General features: G+C 42.5%; 3 protein-coding genes across 7 annotated transcripts in view; 2 read left to right on the top strand and 1 right to left on the bottom strand.

Annotated features, from left to right (window-relative positions):
- The first annotated feature begins 224 nt into the window (after positions 1 to 224).
- On the top strand, positions 225 to 7,478 carry rdog (red dog mine). Its single transcript, XM_018112121.3, has 7 exons — positions 225 to 921; positions 2,602 to 2,832; positions 2,889 to 4,889; positions 4,952 to 5,360; positions 5,428 to 5,578; positions 5,642 to 6,590; positions 6,656 to 7,478. Exons 1-7 carry the CDS (start codon positions 842 to 844, stop codon positions 6,978 to 6,980), a joined length of 4,146 nt encoding a protein of 1,381 aa, XP_017967610.1. The 5' UTR covers positions 225 to 841; the 3' UTR covers positions 6,981 to 7,478.
- A 735-nt stretch (positions 7,479 to 8,213) lies between these two features.
- On the top strand, positions 8,214 to 14,386 carry LOC108659276 (putative multidrug resistance-associated protein lethal(2)03659). Its single transcript, XM_018112122.3, has 6 exons — positions 8,214 to 8,436; positions 9,387 to 9,617; positions 9,683 to 11,596; positions 11,654 to 12,120; positions 12,184 to 13,132; positions 13,573 to 14,386. Exons 1-6 carry the CDS (start codon positions 8,363 to 8,365, stop codon positions 13,910 to 13,912), a joined length of 3,975 nt encoding a protein of 1,324 aa, XP_017967611.1. The 5' UTR covers positions 8,214 to 8,362; the 3' UTR covers positions 13,913 to 14,386.
- The window catches only part of jus (EB domain-containing julius seizure protein), a 25,574-nt gene continuing 15,429 nt past the window's right edge, over positions 14,228 to 24,372 (bottom strand). The window contains exons 3-8 of one of the 5 annotated variants that reach the window (XR_016196655.1): positions 23,233 to 23,385; positions 21,636 to 21,776; positions 21,446 to 21,560; positions 20,842 to 21,029; positions 18,691 to 19,172; positions 14,228 to 17,351 (exon numbers count right to left, since the gene is read on the bottom strand). Coding sequence is in view for 3 of the 5 variants with exons in the window: in XM_089259143.1 (XP_089115269.1) it covers positions 17,104 to 17,351; positions 20,833 to 21,029; positions 21,446 to 21,560; positions 21,636 to 21,776; positions 23,233 to 23,385 (854 nt within the window). In the remaining 2 variants the exon portion in view is untranslated. Of the gene's footprint in view, positions 17,352 to 18,690; positions 19,173 to 20,561; positions 20,778 to 20,832; positions 21,030 to 21,445; positions 21,561 to 21,635; positions 21,777 to 23,232; positions 23,386 to 24,372 lie in introns of those variants that run through there. The other 4 variants (XR_016196653.1, XM_089259143.1, XM_089259180.1 and 1 more) reach the window with 4 other exon arrangements.

The following is a 24,372-nucleotide window of genomic DNA, read 5'->3' as shown; positions in this document are numbered from 1 at the left end:
TCGGAAAGTAACCTGTTTCGGCATATTTAAACGAATGGCCCGTGGCTCAATGCTTGTCGTGCGTTACGAATATAGAGAGAAACCACTGATACTCTCAGCATTGTCAACACCCGACTCGGGCAGCTGTTTACACCAACACACTCACTCACTCACATATTGTTGCTCTTTTTCTCTTTCTCTCATCTTGGCTGAGGTTTATTCAAAAGTTTTCTTGCTCTATCGTTTGCGTCAATCTCACCATTGCCATTTCAGAAGTCGGACCGAGAAGACGTGCATCGGTCCATTACAATTACACATTGGCTTCGCGTAATTGTTGTAAATTCTAATTAATTACAAACGGCAACAAATAATAAATTTAAAGTGCAATATTTGTGCGGTAAAAACCAACCCGATTGATTGTGTGTGTAGCAGTGTGTTTGCGTTTGCTTCTGCGTTTGCTTCTGCGTTTGCTTTGTTTGTTGCTAGGTCAATCACAGCAGCAAACGGCTAATTTTATATGAGAAGCGGACACAAAAGAATTGCTGCTGGCCTCGACCCTAGACAGTTTACAGCGGTTATGTTGTTGTTGCCGGCATAATTTTGTACATACATACATAAACATATGCATTACTGTTAAAGCACATAATTCGTACATACATACATAGTGCATTTCGTCAATATACGTACATACATACATACATATTGCTGTGACAGTGAGCGTGCATAAAATTTTAATAAAGCAGCCGCATACAAAGAGCAGAGAGCGATAGCTTGGTTTGCGTTTTACTTGTAATTGAGTGGCGTAACGGTGAACGCAAAAGTGATAAATTGTGCCTAAAATTAATAGAAAGCCATCCATATTATGAACCGCACCAGAAGGAAGGCTGTACGTCCAAAAAATCTCTACTCAAGTGCAAATATATTATCACGATGGACCTTTTGGTAAGTTACAAGTAGTTGTTCTTCCCCCTTTGCACTGTCCACAACACATAGACAAACATGTTAGTCATTAACGGTAAATTATACATATGTATATATGTATGTATATGGAAAATGTGCGGTGTTCACAGACTGTGGCCTCTCAGCCCGATAGCACGTGCTAGAATCTTTAATTGGCGCTGTACATGTACATATGCATGTACATATGAATGTACATATTTTGTATGTATAAACATATAGACGTTTTTATTCTAATGAACTGTTCTTTGCGACACTTGCATCGAGACAAACACAAATGTCCAAGACCTCGATGCTGGATACATTGTGAAATATGTACATACATATATGTATAGCTAAAGTTCATACATATACATATGCATGCATAAGTAGATTTTTTCTATGTAAACTATTTTTGTGCAGCAGTTGAGGATTGCCAATGCTAGTCCAACTTTCATAAATATACATACATATACATATATGTACATACATACATACATTTGTAAGTGTTTGGTTAATGGAAAATCATCACAATGCATTCATTATGTATTTTGTATGTGCATACGTACATATGTACATATGTATGTGTTTTTATATTTCTTACTAATATGCAGTGCTGTCAATCTAGCTTTTTTTTGGCAGGTAATATTGTAGTTAAATAAAAACCGTCAGAATTGGCTATAAATACGTAAAGTAAAAATAAATGGGCAACACTATTAATAAATAAGTCATAATAACAAAATATGTATGTCTGTACATATGTATAGTTTGCTTTAGATGTAATTTGAAATTTTTTAATGCTGCTTATTTATATTGTATTTATAGAGGTTATTCACCGTCCGATTATTGCTCTTTGACATTCGCCAGTTTTTTCGTCACACATATGTATTAAATTAATATAAGTAAAGAAAATGCCTATGGGGCGATAAGAGCCTTAGAATAATATACATAGTATATACATAATATATATAACAAAAATTCACACAATATGTATATTTGAGCAGCTCACAGTTGCGCATATGTTCATTTTGATTAGAATTACATTGGGACATTTTTATTAGAAAAGCATTGAATAAATATTATTGGCAAATCGAGTAGATTATCATATGAAATACAATGAATGTGCAGCAATTGCCAGACTATCAATCTTTTTACTTTCCATATCCACTTATCACATTTGTTTACTAATGATCATTATCGCTTCCGATTTTAGTATACATGGGTACAAAAATTGCTACTGTAAAGCATGTAGTATAAGTCTGCCTTATCGTATATGCAGTAAAAAAGTAATAATCTTATTTCAATATTTAATATAACTTAATGTGTACCCAGTACAATGTTTGGCTGTAGGATATTCATAAGTTGAAATGCAAAATAAAATACAATGGTCTCTATCTTATCGGTATAGTCACACAGACCACATGGGACGTTAGCAACCCCTTGAAGCTTAGTTAAGTATACACTAAATGGATGTAAGGCCTTCAAAATGCGAACAACAATTATTAATGAAACCCTAAAATGTAATTAGTAATTAGAGTATATTATATTCTTATCAAAGTACAGTGGGTGCTCGATATTGACAACATTACAAATGCGAATAGGCATAGATAGAGCATTAATTTTTTACTTGTAATACATAACAACATTTCTCTTTACAATCTAATATTATCGATTTTGTGATTTCAGGTGGATGCGCGATTTGTTCAAACGGGGTCTAGAAGGTCCACTCACAGACGAAGAGCTGTACCAACATAGAAAGACCTTAGACAGTGAACGCGTGACGAGCAGGTTCACTGAATTGTGGGAGGATGAGAAGAAGCGCAGCGATCCGAGCGTCGTACGCATGATATTTCGGGCATATGGCGCCATATTCGTGCCCTTGGGATTGCTCTTTTCCATACTGGAAACATGTTGCAAGTATGTACTGTGATTGGAGTTGTTGGAATGAGCTAATCCTTGATTATAATTTACAGATCCCTAATGCCTTTATTTCTGGGCGGTCTGGTTGGTTATTTTGCCACGGATCAGACAACGATAACCGAGTCAATGGCCTATTACTTTGCGTTCGGCATTGTGATCTGCATGCTGCTGCCCGTGCTGACATTCCACCCGTTCATCTTTTACATATTCCAAGTGGGCACCAAGCTGCGTCTGGCACTGTCCGGCCTCATTTACCGCAAGTGCCTGGAGGTGTCCAAGAGCAACAGAAATGATGGCCTACGGGCACGCGCCATTAATATATTGTCCAACGATCTGGGGCGCTTCGATGTGGCCCTCTGCTTTCTGCATGACACATGGAAAGGGCCAATGGAATCGTTGCTCATTGGCTATCTTATGTACCGCGAGATCGGCATTTCGGCTGTCATTGGCGTTTCCTTCATGCTCAGTTTTATACCGCTCCAAGCGTGGGCTGCCAAAAAGGCAGCCAACTTCCGGCAGATGACTGCAGAGCGGACAGACTTACGTGTGAGGCTAATGAACGAGATTATACAGGGCATACAGGTGATCAAGATGTATGCCTGGGAGAAGTCCTTTGCGCGCGTCATTGCCGAGGTGCGTCTGAAGGAAGTGAACGCCATTCGAGGAACTGCCTACATTCATGCCGCTCTCAGCTGCACCTCGATGATCTCTCCACTGTCTGTGTTCCTCGCCCTGTGCTCATATGTTTACCTGGGCGATGCACTCACTGCCAAGAAGGTCTACATGTTATCCTCCTACTTCAACATGCTCAACGATTCCATGGTGCACTTTTGGCCTCTATCCATCACGTTCATAGCGGAAGCACTGGTCTCGGCGCAACGCTGCAAGGAATTTCTGCTGGATGGCGACAAGGCCGAGGTGCCCATCAAACTGGAGTCGGATGCCAAGGGGCCCAAGAACAAGCGCAAGGTAACGCGAGAGGACAAACTGAAGAATGTGGAGGTAAATGGCACGCTGCTGATCAACGGTCAGCCGCAGATGACACAGACGCAGCACAGTCGGCTGCGCGACTATAGCCCAGATGCGCCACACAAGTGCGTGGTCTTGAAGAACGTTTCTGCTTCTTGGGACTCAAGTGATGGCCATGCCAACTGCGCCATCGATAACTTCAGTACGGACATTCAGGATCACACATTGACTGCTGTGGTTGGCCCGGTCGGCGCCGGCAAGTCGAGTCTCCTTCATGTGCTGCTCGGCGAAGTGGGCATTGATCAAGGCGAGGCATCGGTGCATGGCAAGATCTCATATGCTGCACAGGAGCCCTGGGTCTTTGAGGGCACAATACGCGATAACATTGTCTTTGTTGAGGACTACAATGAGCGGCGCTACAAGAAGGTGATCAAGGCGTGTGCCTTGGAACGGGATCTGGAGCTAATGCCAAAGGGTGATCTAACTGTGGTGGGTGAGCGCGGAGTCAGTCTCAGTGGTGGTCAGAAGGCGCGCGTGAGTCTAGCACGGGCTGTCTACCGCAAGGCTGATATCTATCTGCTGGACGATCCGCTGTCTGCCGTCGACACGCACGTCGGCAAGCACATCTTTGACAAGTGCATACGCGACTTTCTGTCCAACAAGATACGCATATTGGTCACACATCAGCTGCAGTATTTGTTCGATGTGGAGCACCTGCTGCTGATGTCCTCCGGCAAGGTTGTAGCGCAGGGCAGCTATCAGGAGCTGCAGCGTTCGCGCCAATTTCAGTTCCTGGAGCAGGCACGCTCTCACGATGAGAGCGGGATCGACACGGACAGCATTCATAGTCACATGTCGCGCAGTGATTCAGAGAAAAGCATGGAGCATCATAATACGTTGCTGCGGCCCGATGAAACCGTGGAGGAGATCAACCAGGAGCAGCAGTGTGTGGGCGCGGTGAAGTTCAGCGTGTACGCTTCGTACTTCAAGGCCCTAGAGAGCACATTTTTCTTCAGCTTGATTGTGGTGCTCTTCGTTTGCTCGAGGATCATGCTCACGGGTGTGGACTACTTCCTCTCCCGCTGGTGAGTTTGAAGAAACCTGAAAACAGTGAACTATTCATTAATCATATATTCCTTTCGTATAGGGTAATTTGGGAGGAAAAGATTGCTTTAAATGGCAGCTCACTTGCTGTGCCAGCAGCTGTCAATGGCACACTGGATGCCACCACAGAGGGTTCTGTTAATGATACAGTGATCAGTGCCGTACCGACAGCAACTGCGGACATTGAGAGTGACGTTCGCCAGGAGCTTGTCGTATTCTATGCCGTGATTCTGTCCGCCACATTAATTGTTTACCTGATGCGCACCTTTGGCTACTTTAGGATGTGTTTGCGCATTTCTCTGCGCCTGCACGATCGCCTCTTCCGTGGAATCACACGCGCCACTATGTACTTTTTTAATACGAACTCCTCTGGCCGCATTTTGAATCGTTTCTCCAAGGACATACGTACTGTGGATACGGATCTGCCGCACACGCTGTTGGATTGTCTGGCTGTAATTATTTGTTTATTATCAAATACGTTATTTATTGATGAACTAACGAGCCCTTCCATATTTGCAGTTTGCCATTGATGTCTCCGGCGTGCTGGTCATTGTAGCCATTGCAAATTATTGGCTGCTCGTGCCCGCTGCTGTGATTGTCGTCCTTCTAGGCTGCATACGTTACCTTTATGTGAACACGAGTCGCAGCGTCAAGCGACTGGAGGGCATATGTAAGTCCAGTAATTTCCTTTAGTTTAGCTAATGTGAAACATAAGACTTCGTTTCTTTTGCAGCTCGCAGTCCCATCTACTCGCTGACAAATCAAACGTTTCAAGGTCTAACCACGGTACGCGCTCTGCAGGCACAGAGCGCGCTGGAGAGCGAGTTTCACGAGTATCAGAATGCCAATACCTCCGCCTGGTTTCTCTTCCTCTCCTGCACACGCGCCTTTGCTTTGTGGTCGGACCTGTTGTGCATTGGCTATATAACAGCCGTCACATTTAGTTTTCTGCTGCTGCGCAACGAGTTTAACAGCGGAGATGTCGGGTTGGCGATATTGCACAGCACCACCATGACAGGCATGTGCCAGTGGGGTATGCGGCAAACTGCACAGCTGGAGAACGAGATGACCAGCGTGGAGCGTGTGCTAGAGTATACGGAACAGCCATTGGAGGCGCCATTGGAGACAGCTGAGAAATTCAAACCGAAGACCGAATGGCCTAGCAAAGGTCGTATTGAGTTCATTAACTTTAAGTTGCGCTATGCACCAAAGGAGGAGCCTGTGCTGCGGGATCTGAACTTTACCATTGAATCGCGAGAGAAGATTGGTATTGTGGGACGCACCGGTGCTGGCAAATCCTCCATTATACAGTCAATATTCCGCTTGGCCTGCAACGAGGGCATGATTCGCATAGATGATGTCGATATTGAGCATATAGGCTTGCATGATTTGCGCAGTCGTATCTCTATAATACCGCAGGATCCTGTGCTATTTTCTGGAACACTGCGCTACAATCTAGATCCGATGAATGAACGCACAGATGAAGAGATGTGGAAGGCTCTGGGCGATGTAGAGCTACGTTCCTATGTATCCACGCTCATTGGTGGTCTCAATTGTCGCATGTACGACGGTGGCTCCAATTTCAGCGTGGGTCAGCGGCAGCTTGTGTGCCTGGCACGAGCCATACTCCGTAACAACCGGATACTGATATTGGATGAGGCTACGGCCAATGTTGATCCAGAGTACGTGTTGAATTGAATTCTTTTCCCGTCCATTCTTGTAATTGTGTTCCATATGTATTTTGCAGAACCGACAAGCTGATTCAGCAAACGATCCGCTCCAAGTTTGCCAACTGTACAGTGCTGACGATTGCCCATCGACTGCACACGGTTATGGACTCGGACCGGGTCCTGGTCATGGATGCAGGCGAGGTGCGAGAGCTCGGCCATGCCTATGAGCTACTGCAACGGCCCGACGGCTATTTGCGTCAGTTAGTGAACAATACGGGTACATCGATGGCGAATGCGCTAATGCAGGCGGCGGAAGAGAGCTATAGCAAACGGCTATTGGATGGGCGAATATCTGCCGATGATCTGAATATCACGGCAGCGATGCACGAGCACAACGATTAGCGCAATAATAACTCACAAAGCAACAAAAGCGCGAAACTTATTTAAGATGTATAGCATTGGGAACTGAAAGTATTATGAGCGTACATCGAAATGTTGTACTTAACTTTAATTTCTGTATTGTACTTGTAATTGTCAAAGCCCCTACTCCGTATATAAGTGTGTACATAAATTTATGTATGTAAGCGTGATTATATTGTTAACTTGTTACTTAAATTTCGAATGAAGAATTTATGAATGCAACACTTTCGTTAGACATGTCTAATGTGCATGTATACATACCTCCGCTATGTCTTCACAAAACTATAAAAACTCGAAAGCAATTTGCACAAATCAAAATGCAACTTAAATCAAACTATATCTACTGCTATTTTTTTTATACATCTACTGTATACACCTAATCTAGATACTATATAGTCTAGTAATGACATTGTACTTATGTATGTATATATGTAAACAATAAAGTGCCTGAGAATGATTACACCAAACAATAAATTAAAATTCTATGCCTTAACTGCTATTAGCTGATATTTATATTAGTCATAAAACGGTCAATATATATCGCGGATCTGAAGCAAACAGATAAAAAAAAAAACTTATTAAAAAATTCTTGCTATTAAGCGGAAAGGGCTTTAATCAAAATTGTCAACACTTAAAAAGTGTAGTAAAATATGTTGGAAATATCTGGTTAAAGTGGACAGCTAAAGTTCAAGTGTACAGAGTACTCGACTGATAGATACCCTGTAAATAAAGTATATAAAAAAAGTTGAGGCTTCTTCATACGTGTATATATTATATTTTACTATGGAAAACTCTGTAAAGATAAGTACTTTTCATTTGGATATGCACAAAGATTAGCTATATCGATCTGTATTAAAATCAAATATATTTTTCCGTTCATTTTTCACACAGTTCTACGATTGCGTAATCACAATTTAAGAAATTTAAACCGTGTACAGGGTATTTGAAGTGTATATTACTCATAGCTAGGTGTATCCAGCTGTTAACCTAAACTATGGCACTCTGGCCATGTTTTCGTAACGCGCGTCGCGAGCTGTGGTTGCGACTGCAGTGCGACTGATGGTTCGCTGTCAGGCGGCATTAAGATAAAACTGCCACCAAGTGGTGCGATAGGGCAGCTCGGATCATTGATTTATACCGATGATTCGCGAACGTAGCGCAACATTCAGTTAAAAATCAAATGCCTTTCACACACGCCCTATCAGTTACGAGTGAAACGGCAAAGGCGACGGCCACACGCGCGAAAGGATCTGTGCGCTCTTTAATATGTATAGAAATATACTCGTGTGATATAAGTAATATATGTATATATTTTCTATATACATATACATAGATAGTGATTTAGTTGAAGCTTATGCCACACAATGTGCGCGACTAAGGAGCCACGCAAACCAAATCCAGTGCTGAAGGCCAATTTTCTATCCAAGTGGTTTTTTATGTGAGTGCGCGATCTCTGAATCTCTGTCGAATTGCCATGAACAAATGTTTATTTGATCATATATATTCAGCGATGTGTCAGACATTGCAAGATTGTATTACGTATACGCGCAGTGCCTCAAATTTCGTATGGACAACTTTTACAGAATCAAATCATGTTAGGCGCGATCAACTCCTGCTGCCTGCCGTCTGCTGCTGCCTGTCAAGTTGATAAGATAAAGATTGAAGTAAAGCAAATCGCTTACAGATTTATGACAGTGTCGTAACGCTTGCCTGTCAATTTGTATGCAGAACTTGCCGCAGTTTCTACGAAAATATTCTACACCATCATCGTAAAAGCCACGCCTTCGTTTTACTGATTATAACACATACATACATATAGTGTTCTTTAAGGAATATGAACTCCCATTTTAGAATGTTGGCTGGCTCCATTAAGCCGCATTCAACAGTTCCAGACAATTTAAAGTCTGACGACACCAAATTTGTCATCAGACTTGTTGTATGCCATATAAAGATTATGTTAACTAAATATATATTTGCAACAACTCCCTGGGTTTTCCTAAAATAGACGTCTGACCATCATAATGTGGTTAGCTTAAAGCATTCGCCACATTTGGTATGACACTGCACATATTCTGAAATTCTGATATTTCTTTCTTTCTCTCTCTCTCTCTCTCTCTCTCTCTCTATAAATATACATCCAAGAAATGTGTATTTAATTATTTATTATACTTGCGTAATCTAATAGATATTCCAGATACAGTTCATCATAAATATTCGTATATCTTATCTGCCATCTCAGGCAAAGTTTGTATTCATTCAAGAATGCATTCTCAAAAACAGTGGCATTAACGGATTATAGGGTATTTTCCAGTCGCGCTCTCGTGACTCGTGACATAACAGACAGCCCAACTCCATCCTTATCTGATATCTGCATTTTGTTTTTGTCAGCTGGTCACGTGAGATTCTGCGTAAGGGCCATGGCAAGTCGATCGATCCCAAGGACTTGTATGCGCACATTCCCAGTCTGGACAGCACGGCGGTGTCGCACTCTCTGCTGGGCTACTGGGAACGCGAGCTAAAGCGCCCGCAGCCGAATGTGCTGCACATGATCTTCAAGGCGTATGGCACGAGCTTTGTGCCCATCTGCATTCTCTACTCTCTGTTGGAGATATCATTGCAGTAAGTCGAAGCCCAATGGGATATACATACATATGTCGCCGTTCCTCACAGCTATCCTCGTTTAGCACCATGCAACCTCTGCTGCTGGGCAGGCTCGTGTCCTTCTTCTCGGAGGGCAACGACAACGAGTCCATGGAGTCGGCCTACTTGTACGCAACGGGCGTGGTCCTCTGCTCGCTCATCAAAGCTCTGTGCTATCATCCCTTCATGTTCTATTTGTTCGAGCTGGGCGCTCGCATACGCCTGGCCTGCGCCGGCCTCGTCTACCGGAAGTGCCTGCGCGTCTCCGTGGCGGCCGATAACAGCGGCATGAGCGGCTACGCTATCGCCATCATGGCCACCGACCTGCCCCAGTTCAATGAGACGTTCTACTACTTTCACGAGCTGTGGAAGGGCCCATTGGAGGGCCTGATCTTTGGCTACATCATCTACCAGGTGATTGGCTGGCCTGCCTTGGTGGGCATCGCCACCATCATACTCTTCATCCCGCTGCAGGTGTGGGCGGCCAAGGCGACGGCGCGCTTCAAGCGCCTCTCGGCGGAATACGGCGACGAGCGCGTCAAGCTGATGAACGAGATCATTTCAGCGATGCAGGTGATCAAAATGTACGCCTGGGAGAAGTCCTTCGGCAAGCTCATAGCGCGCGTGCGCAAAAAAGAGATGGGCGCCATCCGTGGCTCCATGTACGTCTATGCGGCGCTGCAGTGCACCGACATGATCTCGAAGCTCTCACTCTTTCTGTGCCTGGTCGCTTATGTCTTCACTGGCGACGTGGTCACCGCCCAGAAGGTGTTCATAGTGTCCAGCTATTATGACCATCTCAATCAGTCGCTGCTGCATGCGTGGCCCATGGCCATTAACTCCTGGGCGGAGACGCATGTCGTTGCCCGCCGACTGTTGGACTTTCTGCTGCAGCAGGAGGATCCCGCCGACGGTGGCGTAGCGAACTTCAACGATGTCGACGACGACCTGCAGCACGGCAACTACTTCGGACGCATGCACAATCCGCGAGCCATGCGCAAGAGCGTCACACTGCACGAGCTGACGGCCAGTTGGGATCCGCCCGGGCAGGAGAAGCGCCAGCGGCACATCGAGAACATTAGCTTTCAGGTGGAGGAGCAGCAGTTCGTTGGCATTGTGGGCACCGTCGGCTCCGGCAAGAGCACCCTGCTGGCCGCTCTGCTGGGCGAGCTGGACATCGTCAGCGGCAGCGTGGAGCTGAATGGAGTCATCAGCTATGCGCCGCAGGAGCCCTGGCTGAATCGCTGCAGCCTGCGCGAGAACATCATCTTCATGGAGCCGTACGACGATCAGCGGTACAAGGATGTGCTGCGGGTCTGCCTGCTGGACAAGGACATTGATCAGCTGCCGCATGGCGACGCCACCATTGTGGGTGAGTCTGGCGCCAGTCTGAGTGGCGGCCAGAAGGCCAGAGTTAGCCTGGCCCGAGCTGTTTATCGCAAAGCCGATATCTATCTGCTGGACGATCCGCTCTCTGCCGTGGACACGCATGTCGGCCGACTGCTCCTGCAGCATTGCCTAAACGAGTTCCTCAGCGACAAAATACGGATTCTGGTTACGCACTGTGTGTCCCTGTTGCGCAATGCCGATCACATGGTGCTCATGGAGAGCGGACGCGCCACCATTCAGGGTCGCTACGAGTCGCTCAAGAAGCTCATACACTTTCGCATGTCCGTGGTCAACGACAACGAGGTGGCCAGACTGCGCGCCGTTCGTGCCGATAGCATCTATGAGGAGGTGCCGCCACACGAGCAGCTCACCCAGCAGCAGCTCCAGCTGCAGCTGGACGAGCACGAGCAGCTCCACAAGGAGCAGCAGCACCAGGGCTCCGTCAAGCTCAGCTCCTACAAGCAATATTACGCCGTTCTCGGCCTCCCCTTCGTGGTCTGCCTCATATTCTTCCTCTTTCTGCTGGCGCGCGGCTTTGAGGCCACCATGGACATCTCTCTGTCCAAGTGGTATGTGTAAACTACGATTTGTAAGACAAGTTGAGTCATCATCTACCCAATTTACAGGGCCACCTGGGAGGAAACCCAGCCGGACGAAACGGAGCCAAAAATCGAACGGCGCGCGATTCGCATGCGCATGGTCATCCTCTATGCCGTGCTCATAGTGAGCACCCTGATTCTGTACATGGTGCGCACCTTTGGCTTCTTCATGATGTCCCTGCGCATCTCCCTGCGCCTTCACAACGCCCTCTTCAACGGCATCATACGCGCCAGCATGCAGTTCTTCACGCTGGCAACCTCGGGCCGCATACTCAATCGCTTCTCCAGCGACATTCTGTCCATTGACATCACCCTGCCGCAGGCCATGATGGACTCGTGGGAGTTCTTCGTCAATGGCCTGGCCGTGATTGTGGTCGTTAGCACTGCCAACTATTGGCTGCTGATTCCAGCCCTTATCATGATCAGTCTGCTCTACGTGGCCCGCCGTCTCTACATAGGCGCCAGCAGAAGCCTCAAGCGCATCGAGATTATTTGTGAGTGGAATCTACATTGATATCAAAGCGATTCTCTCTCTGACTGACTCTCCTCAATCACAGCTCGCAGCCCCATCTACTCCTACACGAACACCACCTTCAAGGGCCTCACCGCAATACGCGCTCTAAGCGCCACCAAGCGCCTGGAGAGCGGCTTCCACAACTATCAAAATGAGCACACCTCGGCTGTCTATCTGCACGCGAGCATCAATAGGGCATTTGCCTTCTGGACGGATCTCATCTGTGTGCTGTACATTCTGGTGGTTACGTTCAGCTTTCTGGTGATCAATCGCAGCTACTACAGCGGCGATGTGGGCCTGGCCATAACGCAATCCATGACCTTGGGCATCATTTGCCAGTGGGGCATGCGGCAGACAGTCGAGCTGGAGAACCAGATGACCAGCATAGAGCGTGTCCTGGAGTACGTGCAGATACCCCCAGAGCCCTCCTACGAGACTGAGCCAGCCGTCAATCTGCCCGCGAATTGGCCCAGTGCGGGCCAGCTGCACTTTAAGGATCTGCGATTGCGCTACAGTGAACACAGCCACTATGTGCTGAAGGGTCTTAGTTTCACCATACATCCCAAGGAGAAGGTGGGCATTGTGGGTCGCACAGGCGCTGGCAAATCCTCCGTGGTCCAGGCAATCTTTCGCCTGGCGCTCAACGAGGGCCTCATCGAGATCGATGGCTATGACATTGCCAGGCTGGGCCTGCAGGAGTTGCGCAGTCGCATCTCGATAATACCACAGGATCCGGTTCTCTTTTCGGGCACATTGCGCTACAACCTGGATCCGTTTGAGCATCAGCCGGACGAGGAACTGTGGCAGGCGCTAGACGCCGTCAAGCTAAAGACATTCGTATCGGCATTGAACGGCGGCCTCAGCTACAGACTGCACGACGGAGGCGCCAACTTCAGCATGGGCCAGCGCCAGCTAATCTGCCTGGCCCGCGCCATATTGCGGCACAACACAATACTCATCATGGACGAGGCCACGGCCAACGTGGATCCGATGTAAGTGTGCACCCCAATATGATTCATGGCCAAATTTTTAACCACTTATGTAGCTCATGAGCTCATCAAGTACAAGTACCTATTATCCATCATGAAGACAGCTAAATCGATTTGACAATTTCCGTCCGTAAAGTACAAAACCTAGACACAGATATGTGCCATAGATATTTGGAATTGTCTTATGTCATACGCGGAACAGGCCCATCATGACTCTTCCATATCTAATCCAGTTCTCTGATTATCACCAAAAACCGATTATCAGACTGAGCATAACTGAAAGACAATAGAATTAGTCATATCATGGGTGTGCATGCTTCTTTCGCATAGGTATTCCGGTATTCCTTCAAATTAGAACCTGAAATGCAGGGTAGCTCGTAGTCGGGCATTGCCGACCAAATCACTTTAACTATATTATTAATTCATCCCAATGCCACTTGCAGCACGGATCAGCTCATCCAGGAGGCCATACACACCAAGTTCGCCAACTGCACGGTGCTGACCATTGCACACCGCTTGCATACGGTCATGGACTCGGATCGTGTGCTGGTCATGGATCGCGGTCGGGTCGTGGAGCTGGGTCATCCGCACGAGCTGCTGCAGCAGCGCAATGGATATCTCTACCGGTTCGTGGAGAAGACGGGCGCTGGTAGTGCCAAGCATCTGCGGTACGTGGCCGAGCAGAGCTATCACAAGCGCGTGATCAGCAAACGTCAGCCGGCCGAGCAGCCGGAACTGGAGCCGGAGGGCAGGCTGAGCGTATTCCGGGGCACCACACTATAAAAGACTGTAGTTTATGTTTTGTTTTGTAAGTTATGGTAATATAGTTTTTATTATAGTGAACTGATCTTTAAATATAAATCTATATAATTTTGTATATGTATATATATATATATGTATATATATATGTGTATATATATGCACATTATATGTATAATATACGAAGTGGTTGTTGTAGCGTTTCAGCTTCTTAAAGTTGTTGAAAAAAAGCATTTGTAAGTATTTGGTTTTCATTAATTTCTTATCTTGTTCTTTAGAATGCCATGTATTTATTTACTTAACGATTAACTAGCGCGCTATAAACCTGGCTACTGTTTAGTATATTTTTTTTCTATTTTTTCAATACTATAACTACGCTCAACTCCTAGTTGTTCTTGTTGTTGTGTCTAGTATTACATGAGTCACATGAGAAATCTTGAATGTAGTTCTTGCCTGTTTTCATACTTTAGCATTCAATATATTTATTAATATTATTATTATTCTATTATTTTCCGTATGTGCATTTTTTTTATCTACTATTCTCTTCTATATAGATTTTTATTAGATTTACGAAATTTTGCTTGGTATATGTATAAAATTTGTTTTTGATTTTTGTTTAGTAAAGTGTAAATGAATTTATCGCATTACTTTTCTTTTTCACTAGACTTTTATAATAATTTTTTTTTTGTCATGTAGTTTTGTTGTGTATAAATATTAAAGTAAATAAAGCATATATATTTGATGTATATAATTTTTTAAAATATTTGTTTCTTATGATTTTGTTTGCTTATTTAAAATTCGCTTACTTAAAGTCTGCCTTCAACATTTTTGTAGTTTGATGTAAATAGAAAAATCAGTGTCTGGAGAATGTTCATAAATCTTATGTATATGTATATATAAGTATATATGTGTATATTTATATTTAGATTTTAGCTTTTCCTTATGTGTTGTCACAAAAACCAAGTTAAACCTTGAAATCCTTCCCCAAATTTCAAAGCTTAAGTTGTTTTTTCTTCTTCTTTGCTGATCTTGAATAATTTCTCTTTTCGTCTGTTTTCTAAACTTTTTGCTCTTGTGCTGTGTATGAATGTAAATAGGTATGTATACATAATATATATATATATTTTAGATGCCCTAGAAATAAGATTGTTTGTCTGCCGTTTAAGAAAAATTCGATGCAAGTTGAATAAAATTATCATTATTATTATTACTATGATTAGTATTACGTTTTGATCGTTATTGTTGTTAATTACTTGTTTTTAGCAAATATGTATTTGTTCAAGCATTTTTATTTAAGTTTTGTTGTGGTTTGAAATTTTAAGTATCCTGTTTAAGATTATGCGATATACTTTCGCTCTACTATATTGTACGTACCATTTTAGGCTTATTTCATTAGGTATTGGTAAAGTTAGTTAATTAAGGTATTTATTTAAACTTGTTTTTTTTTTCGTTTGTATGTTTTTATTTTATTTATTTTTTTTTTTTAAGTATAAACACATTTTGTATTCACTTTCTTATTCTCACAGTTAAGCTTCTTTGATTGAGCACAAAAGCAAATGAGAGTTTTTTGTTGAGGGGGGGCTTAGCGGAAAACCAAAAAACCTTAATATACTCAACATTCTATGTACTATATATGTATATGTATATATATATATTTAAATTTATTTGCGGTCAGCTTAATGTGAACTCAGCACGGGACGCTCTAAGAATCTTCCCCTATTCTTAGCTCGCCCCATGCTGACTTCTCAATCAACCATTCCAGAGGGTTCCAAAAAAGGACGAAATGAAAGTACGTTAAAATTGTTAAATTAGGGTGTTTTGCACTTATCTCACGTGTAAATCAAAATTCAGCACAAAATTTTACAGATGTGTTGCAGAGAACCGAAAGATTGTAAATTTAGCTGGAAGTCAATTTAGATTATTTTCATTAAGCAGCTACTCGTATATATAACTACTCGAACTACGGCACTTAAGTGTGCATTGGTGCTACCTTCTCGCTTCTCTCATTTCGCTTCTATTCCATCCTCGTTCATTCTTGAGTGTGTTTGTGTGTGTTCCCTAAACTTTAGTTCAGCCAGCGTTTAACAATATCTAGCTTAAAAATTATTTTCGAGTAAAACACTTGATAAAAGAATGTTAGTGGGAACTAAAACGTGCGTGCTTCATTAATTGAAACGCATATTTTGATTATAAAATATGGTCCCGAGGTTTTTAATATTTCTTGCCATTATTATTTCATTTCTGTTTTTGTTTTTGTTTCATTTCAATTTATTCTTAGCATTGGCTTACAGAATTTCAATATCCATATTTTGGGAGCTATAGCAGCAATTGGAATAGTGGCCGGAACTTGCGCTTTCTATATAGCAATATAGATATATAGAGCTGTATATATATGTATATTGTAACCGGTACCACTCTGCTTCTAGTTAGGTATAGATAAGATAAGGCGTTGTGCTTATGTACATTGTACATAATCGGCTTTGTATTTGGTTGTTTTTGTTCCGATTGTTGTTTTTGGCAATGATTTTCGCTTTTCCTATTTTGTGTAAGGATTATACCAACAACTCGATTTTGCTACAAAACCGTTGTTTGCATTTCTATGAAATTTCTTGTTGCTTGGGTGCTTAGGCAAAGGTTCTATTACAGCTATTGAACCCAAAGCTTTACATCTGCGTACAATATTTATATATAAATTAAGAAATTATTTAAATTGTATGATCTTAATTTTTCTTGTTTTTAAATATATTTTTTAAATTTTTATTTTTTTTATTTATTTATTTATTTTTTTTTTTTTTTGAAATAAAGAGTAGTATGAATTTGTTATGCAAGGTTTTTTTCGAACATTTTTTTCATGGTGTAGTCGCATATATCCAATACAATATATACATTGCTTGCTATGTAATAACTATGCATATATTGTATATATATGTATATAGATATACACATATGCTGTTTATGTCTATGTGAGTAATTAATTAGCATTTGTTTGTCGTGTGGTTCTGCAGGAGTTTGTAATACGCTTTGGAAAAAATTGTCCATTAATTGCAAAAAATGTTTTCATTAAAAAAGGGTTCTACACATGGCATTATGTTTGGGCCCGCAGGCGCCATATTATCGCGTGCATATTAAACGACGATGTGATTATATAATAATTTTATAAATACATATATATATGCTTTTGTCATAATATATATATATATCTAGCATTTACTGCATTACTTATGTCCGGGCTCAATAATTTCAACGGTCACGCTCTCGGCCACTGGATTTGTGGTTATGTTCGTTATCAGCGACTCCTCCTGAGGTGACTGCAGCTGCGAGTGATGCTGGCGATGCGAGGAGCCGTGCCGCTCATGATGTCCGCCGCCGGACACTTTGCCGGGCGCCACCGAATTGCTGCGGTTCGAACGTACCGAAACGGCTGACGCATTGCTGGCGCTGCCATGAGATTCCGAATGGGAGCCTGTGGGGGGAGCACGTAACGAATGTTTATTACATTTTTCAACTTAATACACAGAGCATGTGGTACGCATAAACGGATAGAGCTCAGCAACAACAATAACAACATTAACGGCAACAACAACGAGCTAAGCGATAACAAGGCTGGCATTCAGTTAACTCAAGTGGAGCCTGTTGACAGGATTACGTGAGTCAGCCGAGGAAATAGAAATGCATTCGAGCGAGCACTAGACTACACAGAAGCACGCTGGCCTACTTATGCACTCTACATAATAATGTGAGAATTTTTATGGCAAATAAATAGTAATGAGAAAAGTTATCTTCGGATTGCCGCAGATGACATACACTTGCAGAGGCGAATCGGACGGGTAACTGCTTAGAAATAGAGTTAATTGTATGATGAGGAATTTCCATTATATTTTCATACCATATAGAATTGTTTAGGGATAGATAATGTATAGTAATATGTCAAGGATTCGAGATTTAACAAAAGAAAGTAAACAAAGTTAACTACAACTACGAAACGGACTTTAGCAGCAGTCTTCTGGCTCATATAGCCCCTATTAAACATAAATTACTGTAGATTAATCTATCGACTCTACAAATGAACTTTAATCACATCTAGATTTATACCATATACCATTATATATTGATTAATTACAACGTCCTCTGCAAGCATAAAATTTATTTAATAGTTTTTTAGGCTTAGGCGAAAGCTGGCTAATTCATATAACTAGTTGGCCAAGCATGCTCAAAACGGAAATGGCGTGCATTAGAGACGGGAAACAGAAAGCGGAAACGGAAGTAGAAATAGAAGTCGAAATGAAACTGAAATGAAAATGAAAACAAAATACAGACGCTGCTAGGCTCTATACGATATGCAAATAATGTCATGTATATGGCAGAAGTAGATGGGTTCCGGTAGTGTTTCGTATGACAGTTTCGTATGATCAGTTAGATGTGTCGTTAGTGTACGAAGACTAAATAACTAAATCCGTAAATTTTAACATGAACTTGAACTTGAAGTTAAGCTTTAACTAGAATCTTAACATTAAGTGTGTGTGTGGTAGTTCTTCTGTTTTGTTATAGTCTAGAGAGAGTGTTTGGTGTCTTGGAGAGTGTCTGGTGGAACACATACATTGGGGCTAGTACAATATTTGTTACAGTTGGGAGCAGTTACTTAGCTTAGAGGTTAACGGCAACTCTCACTACGACTTAGCTTTAATGTTAGATTCTTACAACAGTTTGGTACGACAACAATACAGACAGCAACTACAATATACAGGACACTGGGCATAACACAGCTAAGGAACACATTCAACGAAACTGAGGCGACTGCATACCTCGTGGAACCGATTCGGGAACTGGAACTGGAACTGGTACTGGTACTGGTACTGACATACTGATATGGCTGCATTTCATTTGATATATGTTGTATGTATGGCCTATGACTAAAACTTATTGGCATCCGGATTGGCAGTCATGCCGCAGGCAGGTGCCGTGCCCGGCGACGACACATATGTGGTCGTAACGATGATGCTTGACGCTGGCGTCGGCGTCGGCGTCTGCGTCGCTGGGACAGTGGCTGTAGCTGAAGCTGCGGCTGTAGCTGAGGCTGTGGCTGTGGCTGTGGCTGTGGCTGTGGCTGGGGCAGCATACGTTGTCGCCGCTGATGTGGTGGTTGGCACGTAGGGCAAAAAATGGCTATGGACAACATTGTACTGGCTGGCGGCGCTCGGATGCTCCAGCAGACGGGAACAGTTGGAAACATCGCTGACACGGGAGTCGCTGGAGCGCGTGTTGCTCTTCGAGCGTATCATGCGACCTTTTACAGCGATTTGTTCGTGCGTACGTTTGTTTGTGTGTGGTTGCGTGTATATGTGGGTATGCATGTGAATGTGTTTGTTTGTATATGTATGTCAGTTGGTGTGGCAGAAGAGAGAGCAGGCGGCGAGCAAAGAAATTGTTTTATTGTTTGGCATCGCGACACAAAATTTAAATAACAACAATAAAGTTAAGCACTGAGAACAAAGGTAATTGGCAGCGGCTGCCTTTAGATAGCAATAGCGAGGCAACAACAATCAAGCTGCGAAACTTTACGGTTCTTAGAGCGTCAATCAATTTGATTGAGCCCCAAAGTAGTCAAACCGCACACTTGAACTTGTCGCAATTTTGTTTGGCACTGATTACGCTACGTTTCCACAGAGAAATTCATTCAAAATGCGATCCACTCAATTGGGTAAGACTCGATGGCTTTTTGGCTGATGAGTAAGCCCAAAGCTTTTTATATGAAAAGAAAACACGTTTGCTTTCTCTTTATATAACTACTTCAGTTGTCAAACAAATGCGCCGAGAGTTGTTCTATTTGAGTGTTTCATTTAACTCACTTTGTTCTCAACATATTTTCTGTTTTCATTTCATGTTTATTAAAGAAGCATACTTATCATAGAATAATGTCTATTATTTTCTCATTTAAAAACTCTAAAAATATTCTTGAATCAAAATATTCTTAGCATTTCATGAAATTATATTATGTAAACCAATTGGAATTTTGTAAACCAAAAAAATATTCTTTATTAATTTGAAACTTATCGAATTAAGATGCAAAATATAATATCTTTTATCTTCTAAAAAAGTTTTATTCAAATAAATAATTTTCAATTGTAATTTTTAAGATTTTTGTCTTAAGAAATCAAATTGTAAATAATATAAATTATATATGTCCTCATGGAAATTAGCATAAAAATCTTTTCTTTATTAGAGAGTCTTTGATTAATCAAAGTCTAAAGTATTTCCAAATTATTTTTGAATTATAGCAATAAATATTTATTAAATTCTGCCACTTGTCTTATTTCCGCTCAATATCTACCTTCCTATATATGATATCTTTATAAATGATTTCAAATCGCAAAGTCAACTAACTCAAGTTCAATTAGGATTATTGCCTTATAGATGAATTCGCAATGGTTTGTGGCTATAAATACATGCATTACATTTATTTACGTTTTATTTATAAATTATCAAATGTCAATCAAGAAAAGTGTTTAAGTACAGTCTTAAGATATCATTAAGGAACATTTTGCTTGCTTTTTTGCTATTAATATATATATTATATATTTTTTTTTTTGCTAAGTGCTTAACTTTTGCACACTCACGCAAAGGGATATTTCTGCTGTGATTTGTTTGGTTAGTTGTTGGGTTTTTCTTTTCTTTATTTTATTTCTTTTTTTTGGCGACTGACTGGCTGACTGATTGGTTGACTGATTGATTGATTGATTGATTGATTGCATTTATTCTTGCTGTGTGCAGAAAGTTCTGCAAGTTCTCAAACGGAAGAGCACAAATCAAACAAAAACGATTCAACAACAACAAAAACAACACACACAAACTAAATGAAGAAACCAAAGCCAAAATGCGCACTGGTTAAGTACTGGTTAAAAGAAGAATGGTGCCATCAATAGAAGCCGTAATTATGGAATACAAACCTGTCTTACCTAGCGACGGGTTGGGCGAGTGCGGGCGCAACGAGGCCATGCTCGGCTGCCGGGATGGAGCGCGCACCGACATGCGAGAGCCCCGCCTGTCCTGGCCATGGAGCAGCTTGTTGTCCCGCAGCAGGGAGACGTTCATCAGGCGCGGATTCGGCGTATTGAATATGGTCCGGTTCTCATGCCAGCGCGCCCTATAGCAAATTCATAAGGTTGAGTTAGTTGAGTGAAGCAGGAGAAATTGTGGATTGGGACATGTGCGAAAGCTGGGCGTGGCTCGATTGAACTAAAGTTAGCTCTATTTGCGTGTGTGTGGGTGCGCGTGTGTGTGTGTGGGTGCGCGTGTGTGTGTGTGTGTGGCACATTGACGTTGCTCTTGGCCACCCTTAATGCCAATTAATGCAAAAATTTTGTTCATCTAAGTGAAATTAATTGCTGATCAAATTATGTATCATTTGGCCGGTGGCCAGGGCAACGTCACAGGGTCAAGACCCAAATTGAGTTGAGTCGCATTGGGTACAGTCCTAATGAGGCTGACATCGCCCACCCATTGGCCCAATTAGATTATGTTTGTTGCTTGTGTTAAATGTTTGCATTGCAATTTACTCACTGGCTAAATAATCGCAGGACGACACAAATAATAATAAACATCAATGCCATTCCTACCAGCACGCCAATCATGGCCGGATCAATGTATGTCTCGGGTCCTCGCTTGTCCTGCCGTCCTGCAAAGAAGCACAACCGACAATGATATTAGTCTTGCGTCCTGGCTAAAACTGAATTCGCTATGTCACACAGACCTTTGCACTCAACGGAGCCATCCTTGCCCCAGATGGGCAACATCTCGAAGCGGCATATGCAGCGTCCATCACGGCACTCCGTCTGAAAGTAAATCGCCTCGCATTGCTCGTTGAAGAAACAGGACTCGTTGATGGCAGCCGCTGCAAGTGGAGTAGAGAGAGTGAAGCCTTGTAGCACAGCTGTCTGTGGCCATGATTCATTTCAGTTAACCACGCACACATACACACACACATAGATGCGATGTACAAACATAGCATATAAATATATTTGCTCTATTGTTCCACAGCTTGTTTAGAACTCTGCTTTATGGCTGGCTCGGAACGGAACAGCTGGACTCTGGACTGAGTAAATTCTCAGTGGCGTCAGTTTGATGACTGCCAGACAAATATTTTTATAGCCCACTAGAGGGAGTGGTCGGTAGTCGGTAGTCGGAGCACCCTCCACCTGTCTGACTTTTTATACGGCCATTGAAAATGTATTTGAATAATTTTAGCATGTGTGTAAATGCATAAACCGTGTCTGGGAATGTTTGAGGTCTGCACCAGGTCCTTGTAGCATATTTATAGCGGATGAACTAGGAAATGTTTACAAATAAACTCTATTTCCTCAACTAGAGAGCCGAAGAGGTGCTCTAGCATGGTTTTTACTAGGAATTTTGTTTTACATGGACATAAAATAGGAATAGAATAATACAGAAATAATTATGATAACAAATAATGATAATGATGATGATGATGACAATGATATTGTTAATGATAATGATAAAAGTATGCCAACTCTAATTAATAATGAATATCATATATATAATAACAATGTCAGAGCATATGCTAATGACAATGGCAATGATAATGATAATGAAAATGAAAATGACAAAGGAAGAGTAATATTGACAATCCAAACACTAATGACATTCATGATATATAATGACATTTGCAATAACAATAACAATGACAATGACAATGATAATGATAATGATAATGATAATAATAATGATAATGATAATTAGAATGGCAATAGCAAAGGAAATGCCAACGCCGGGGGGAAGGATAATGCTGACAGTGGCAATGATAATGAGAGCAATAATAATAATAATGAACTGTGATGCATTTCATCAGGTTAATATCTAAGCATGTTAACTCTATATATTCCTTATTGTGATTTCACAATGCTATCCGCAATTTCATTGGCGCGCCACCGTTCGACTCGATGACTCATTAGCCAGGCCTTAAATGTGTCAGTCAGAAATGCGAGCAATAATCGCACAAATTGATTTGAATTTATGGCTTTTAATGTGTTTACGTCCAGGGAACGTATACTATAATTATATCAGAGATGAGCAAAGTTCCCCAGGTTCATTATATGGCAGCGCGCTGCCAAGTTTTCTGTTTTTAATTTTCAATATTCAGCAGTTAGTAATCAACGTAAGGCTTTGGGGGATTTGTTTCGCTAGCTGGGCGATTCTTTTAATGAAAACTTGGCAGACTGACAAGCAAGGCCGGGCGCAACTGGCACAGCGAAGCAAGGGACATCACCCTTCACCCTCCATCCTTCCACCCACCGTCATTCGTCTTTCGCTTTGCGCTCTTCTTCGCTTACCCTTGCCACATTTGTCAATGTGATTGGTGACCTGCAGATCCTCGGTGCACTGGCAGGACTTCTTCTTGGGATCGCATATGGAGCCGGGAAAACCGCATTCCAATGTATTCTCGCACTTGTCACCAAACTTTTTCTGGCCACGGCTGGCATAATCTGTGAATATTCCAATATAAGCATATATATATATGTATATGTGTATGCATGTGTATGGGTTAGGGGCAGGCATGAGAACGGCAATCTTAACACATGTTTCTCGTCAAATCCCTAGCGACAAATTTATAATGAAACCGCAACAAACTTTCAATCCAAACAAATAAAATAAAAGAAGCACTCAAAGTCCGCTGAAAATGTGAAAAGTATTTGAATCCCGAGCGGCTTAGTGGCAGATTAAAATGTAAATTCATGTATAAATCTCAGAGCCAACGACTGTCAGTCAGCCAGCTAGGATATGTATATATGTATATGGACATACATACATACATATATACCACCAGCGTACACCTGAGCACGGCAGTGTGCCGAAATGTTTTTTTGGTTTCTGGCTACGCACTCAAGGGGCCGGAGTGCGGCTCAAGTGTAGGCACTTCAGCCTGTGCATGCCACATGCCACATGCCACTTGTCGGATGAGCATGAGGGGCGTATTCTTCATTAACTTTGAATGAAATGAAAACACAAACACACACACATACACGCCAGCAGCATGTAAAGTGAGTTGAGTTCTTCTCACATCTTAATTAAGCACTTGGGAGCAACTTTCGGCCGGAACTCGCGTCCAACAATATGAGGAAAAAATCTCAACGGCAACGAGGGGTTAAGCGCCAGCGCCAGCGTCAGCGTCAGCGTTAATGTTGCGGCATATGCCAAACGCGCACACCGTTTGCTCCACTAATTTGGTTGTTGATATCCAGCCATAATTACCCAGTATAACAGTATATACTCTGTTGCCTACGATGCTGCTGATGAGGCTGGTGGCGATGCTGAGGCCTAGCCCGGCGATAGCAGGCAACGGGAAAAAGGAAAAGGATGTGCGCCGACCTCGCATTTAAGCCAACGGAAGCGCAAAAGACAAAACAAAATGGCTGCGCCTTCGTAAGGTTGCGCCATTTTTATGCGGTAAATATGTGTGTGTTAGTGTGTGT

Source organism: Drosophila navojoa, chromosome 2 (genome assembly GCF_054131105.1).
Source record: "Drosophila navojoa isolate 15081-1374.11 chromosome 2, UAZ_NAV_1.0, whole genome shotgun sequence".
NCBI classification, from domain to species: domain Eukaryota; kingdom Metazoa; phylum Arthropoda; class Insecta; order Diptera; family Drosophilidae; genus Drosophila; species Drosophila navojoa.
Note: the sequence above shows the minus strand (reverse complement) of the source record. Positions and strands in the feature narration are given on the sequence as shown.

Excerpts from the sequence above, each read along its gene's own strand:
- rdog (XM_018112121.3), top strand. The coding sequence starts at position 842 with ATGAACCGCACCAGAAGGAAGGCTGTACGTCCAAAAAATCTCTACTCA. Across the intron at positions 922-2,601 it reads TTATCACGATGGACCTTTTG|GTGGATGCGCGATTTGTTCA; the intron begins GTAAGTTACAAG and ends TTGTGATTTCAG. Across the intron at positions 4,890-4,951 it reads GACTACTTCCTCTCCCGCTG|GGTAATTTGGGAGGAAAAGA; the intron begins GTGAGTTTGAAG and ends CCTTTCGTATAG.
- LOC108659276 (XM_018112122.3), top strand. The coding sequence starts at position 8,363 with ATGTGCGCGACTAAGGAGCCACGCAAACCAAATCCAGTGCTGAAGGCC. Across the intron at positions 9,618-9,682 it reads CTGTTGGAGATATCATTGCA|CACCATGCAACCTCTGCTGC; the intron begins GTAAGTCGAAGC and ends ATCCTCGTTTAG. Across the intron at positions 13,133-13,572 it reads ACGGCCAACGTGGATCCGAT|CACGGATCAGCTCATCCAGG; the intron begins GTAAGTGTGCAC and ends TGCCACTTGCAG.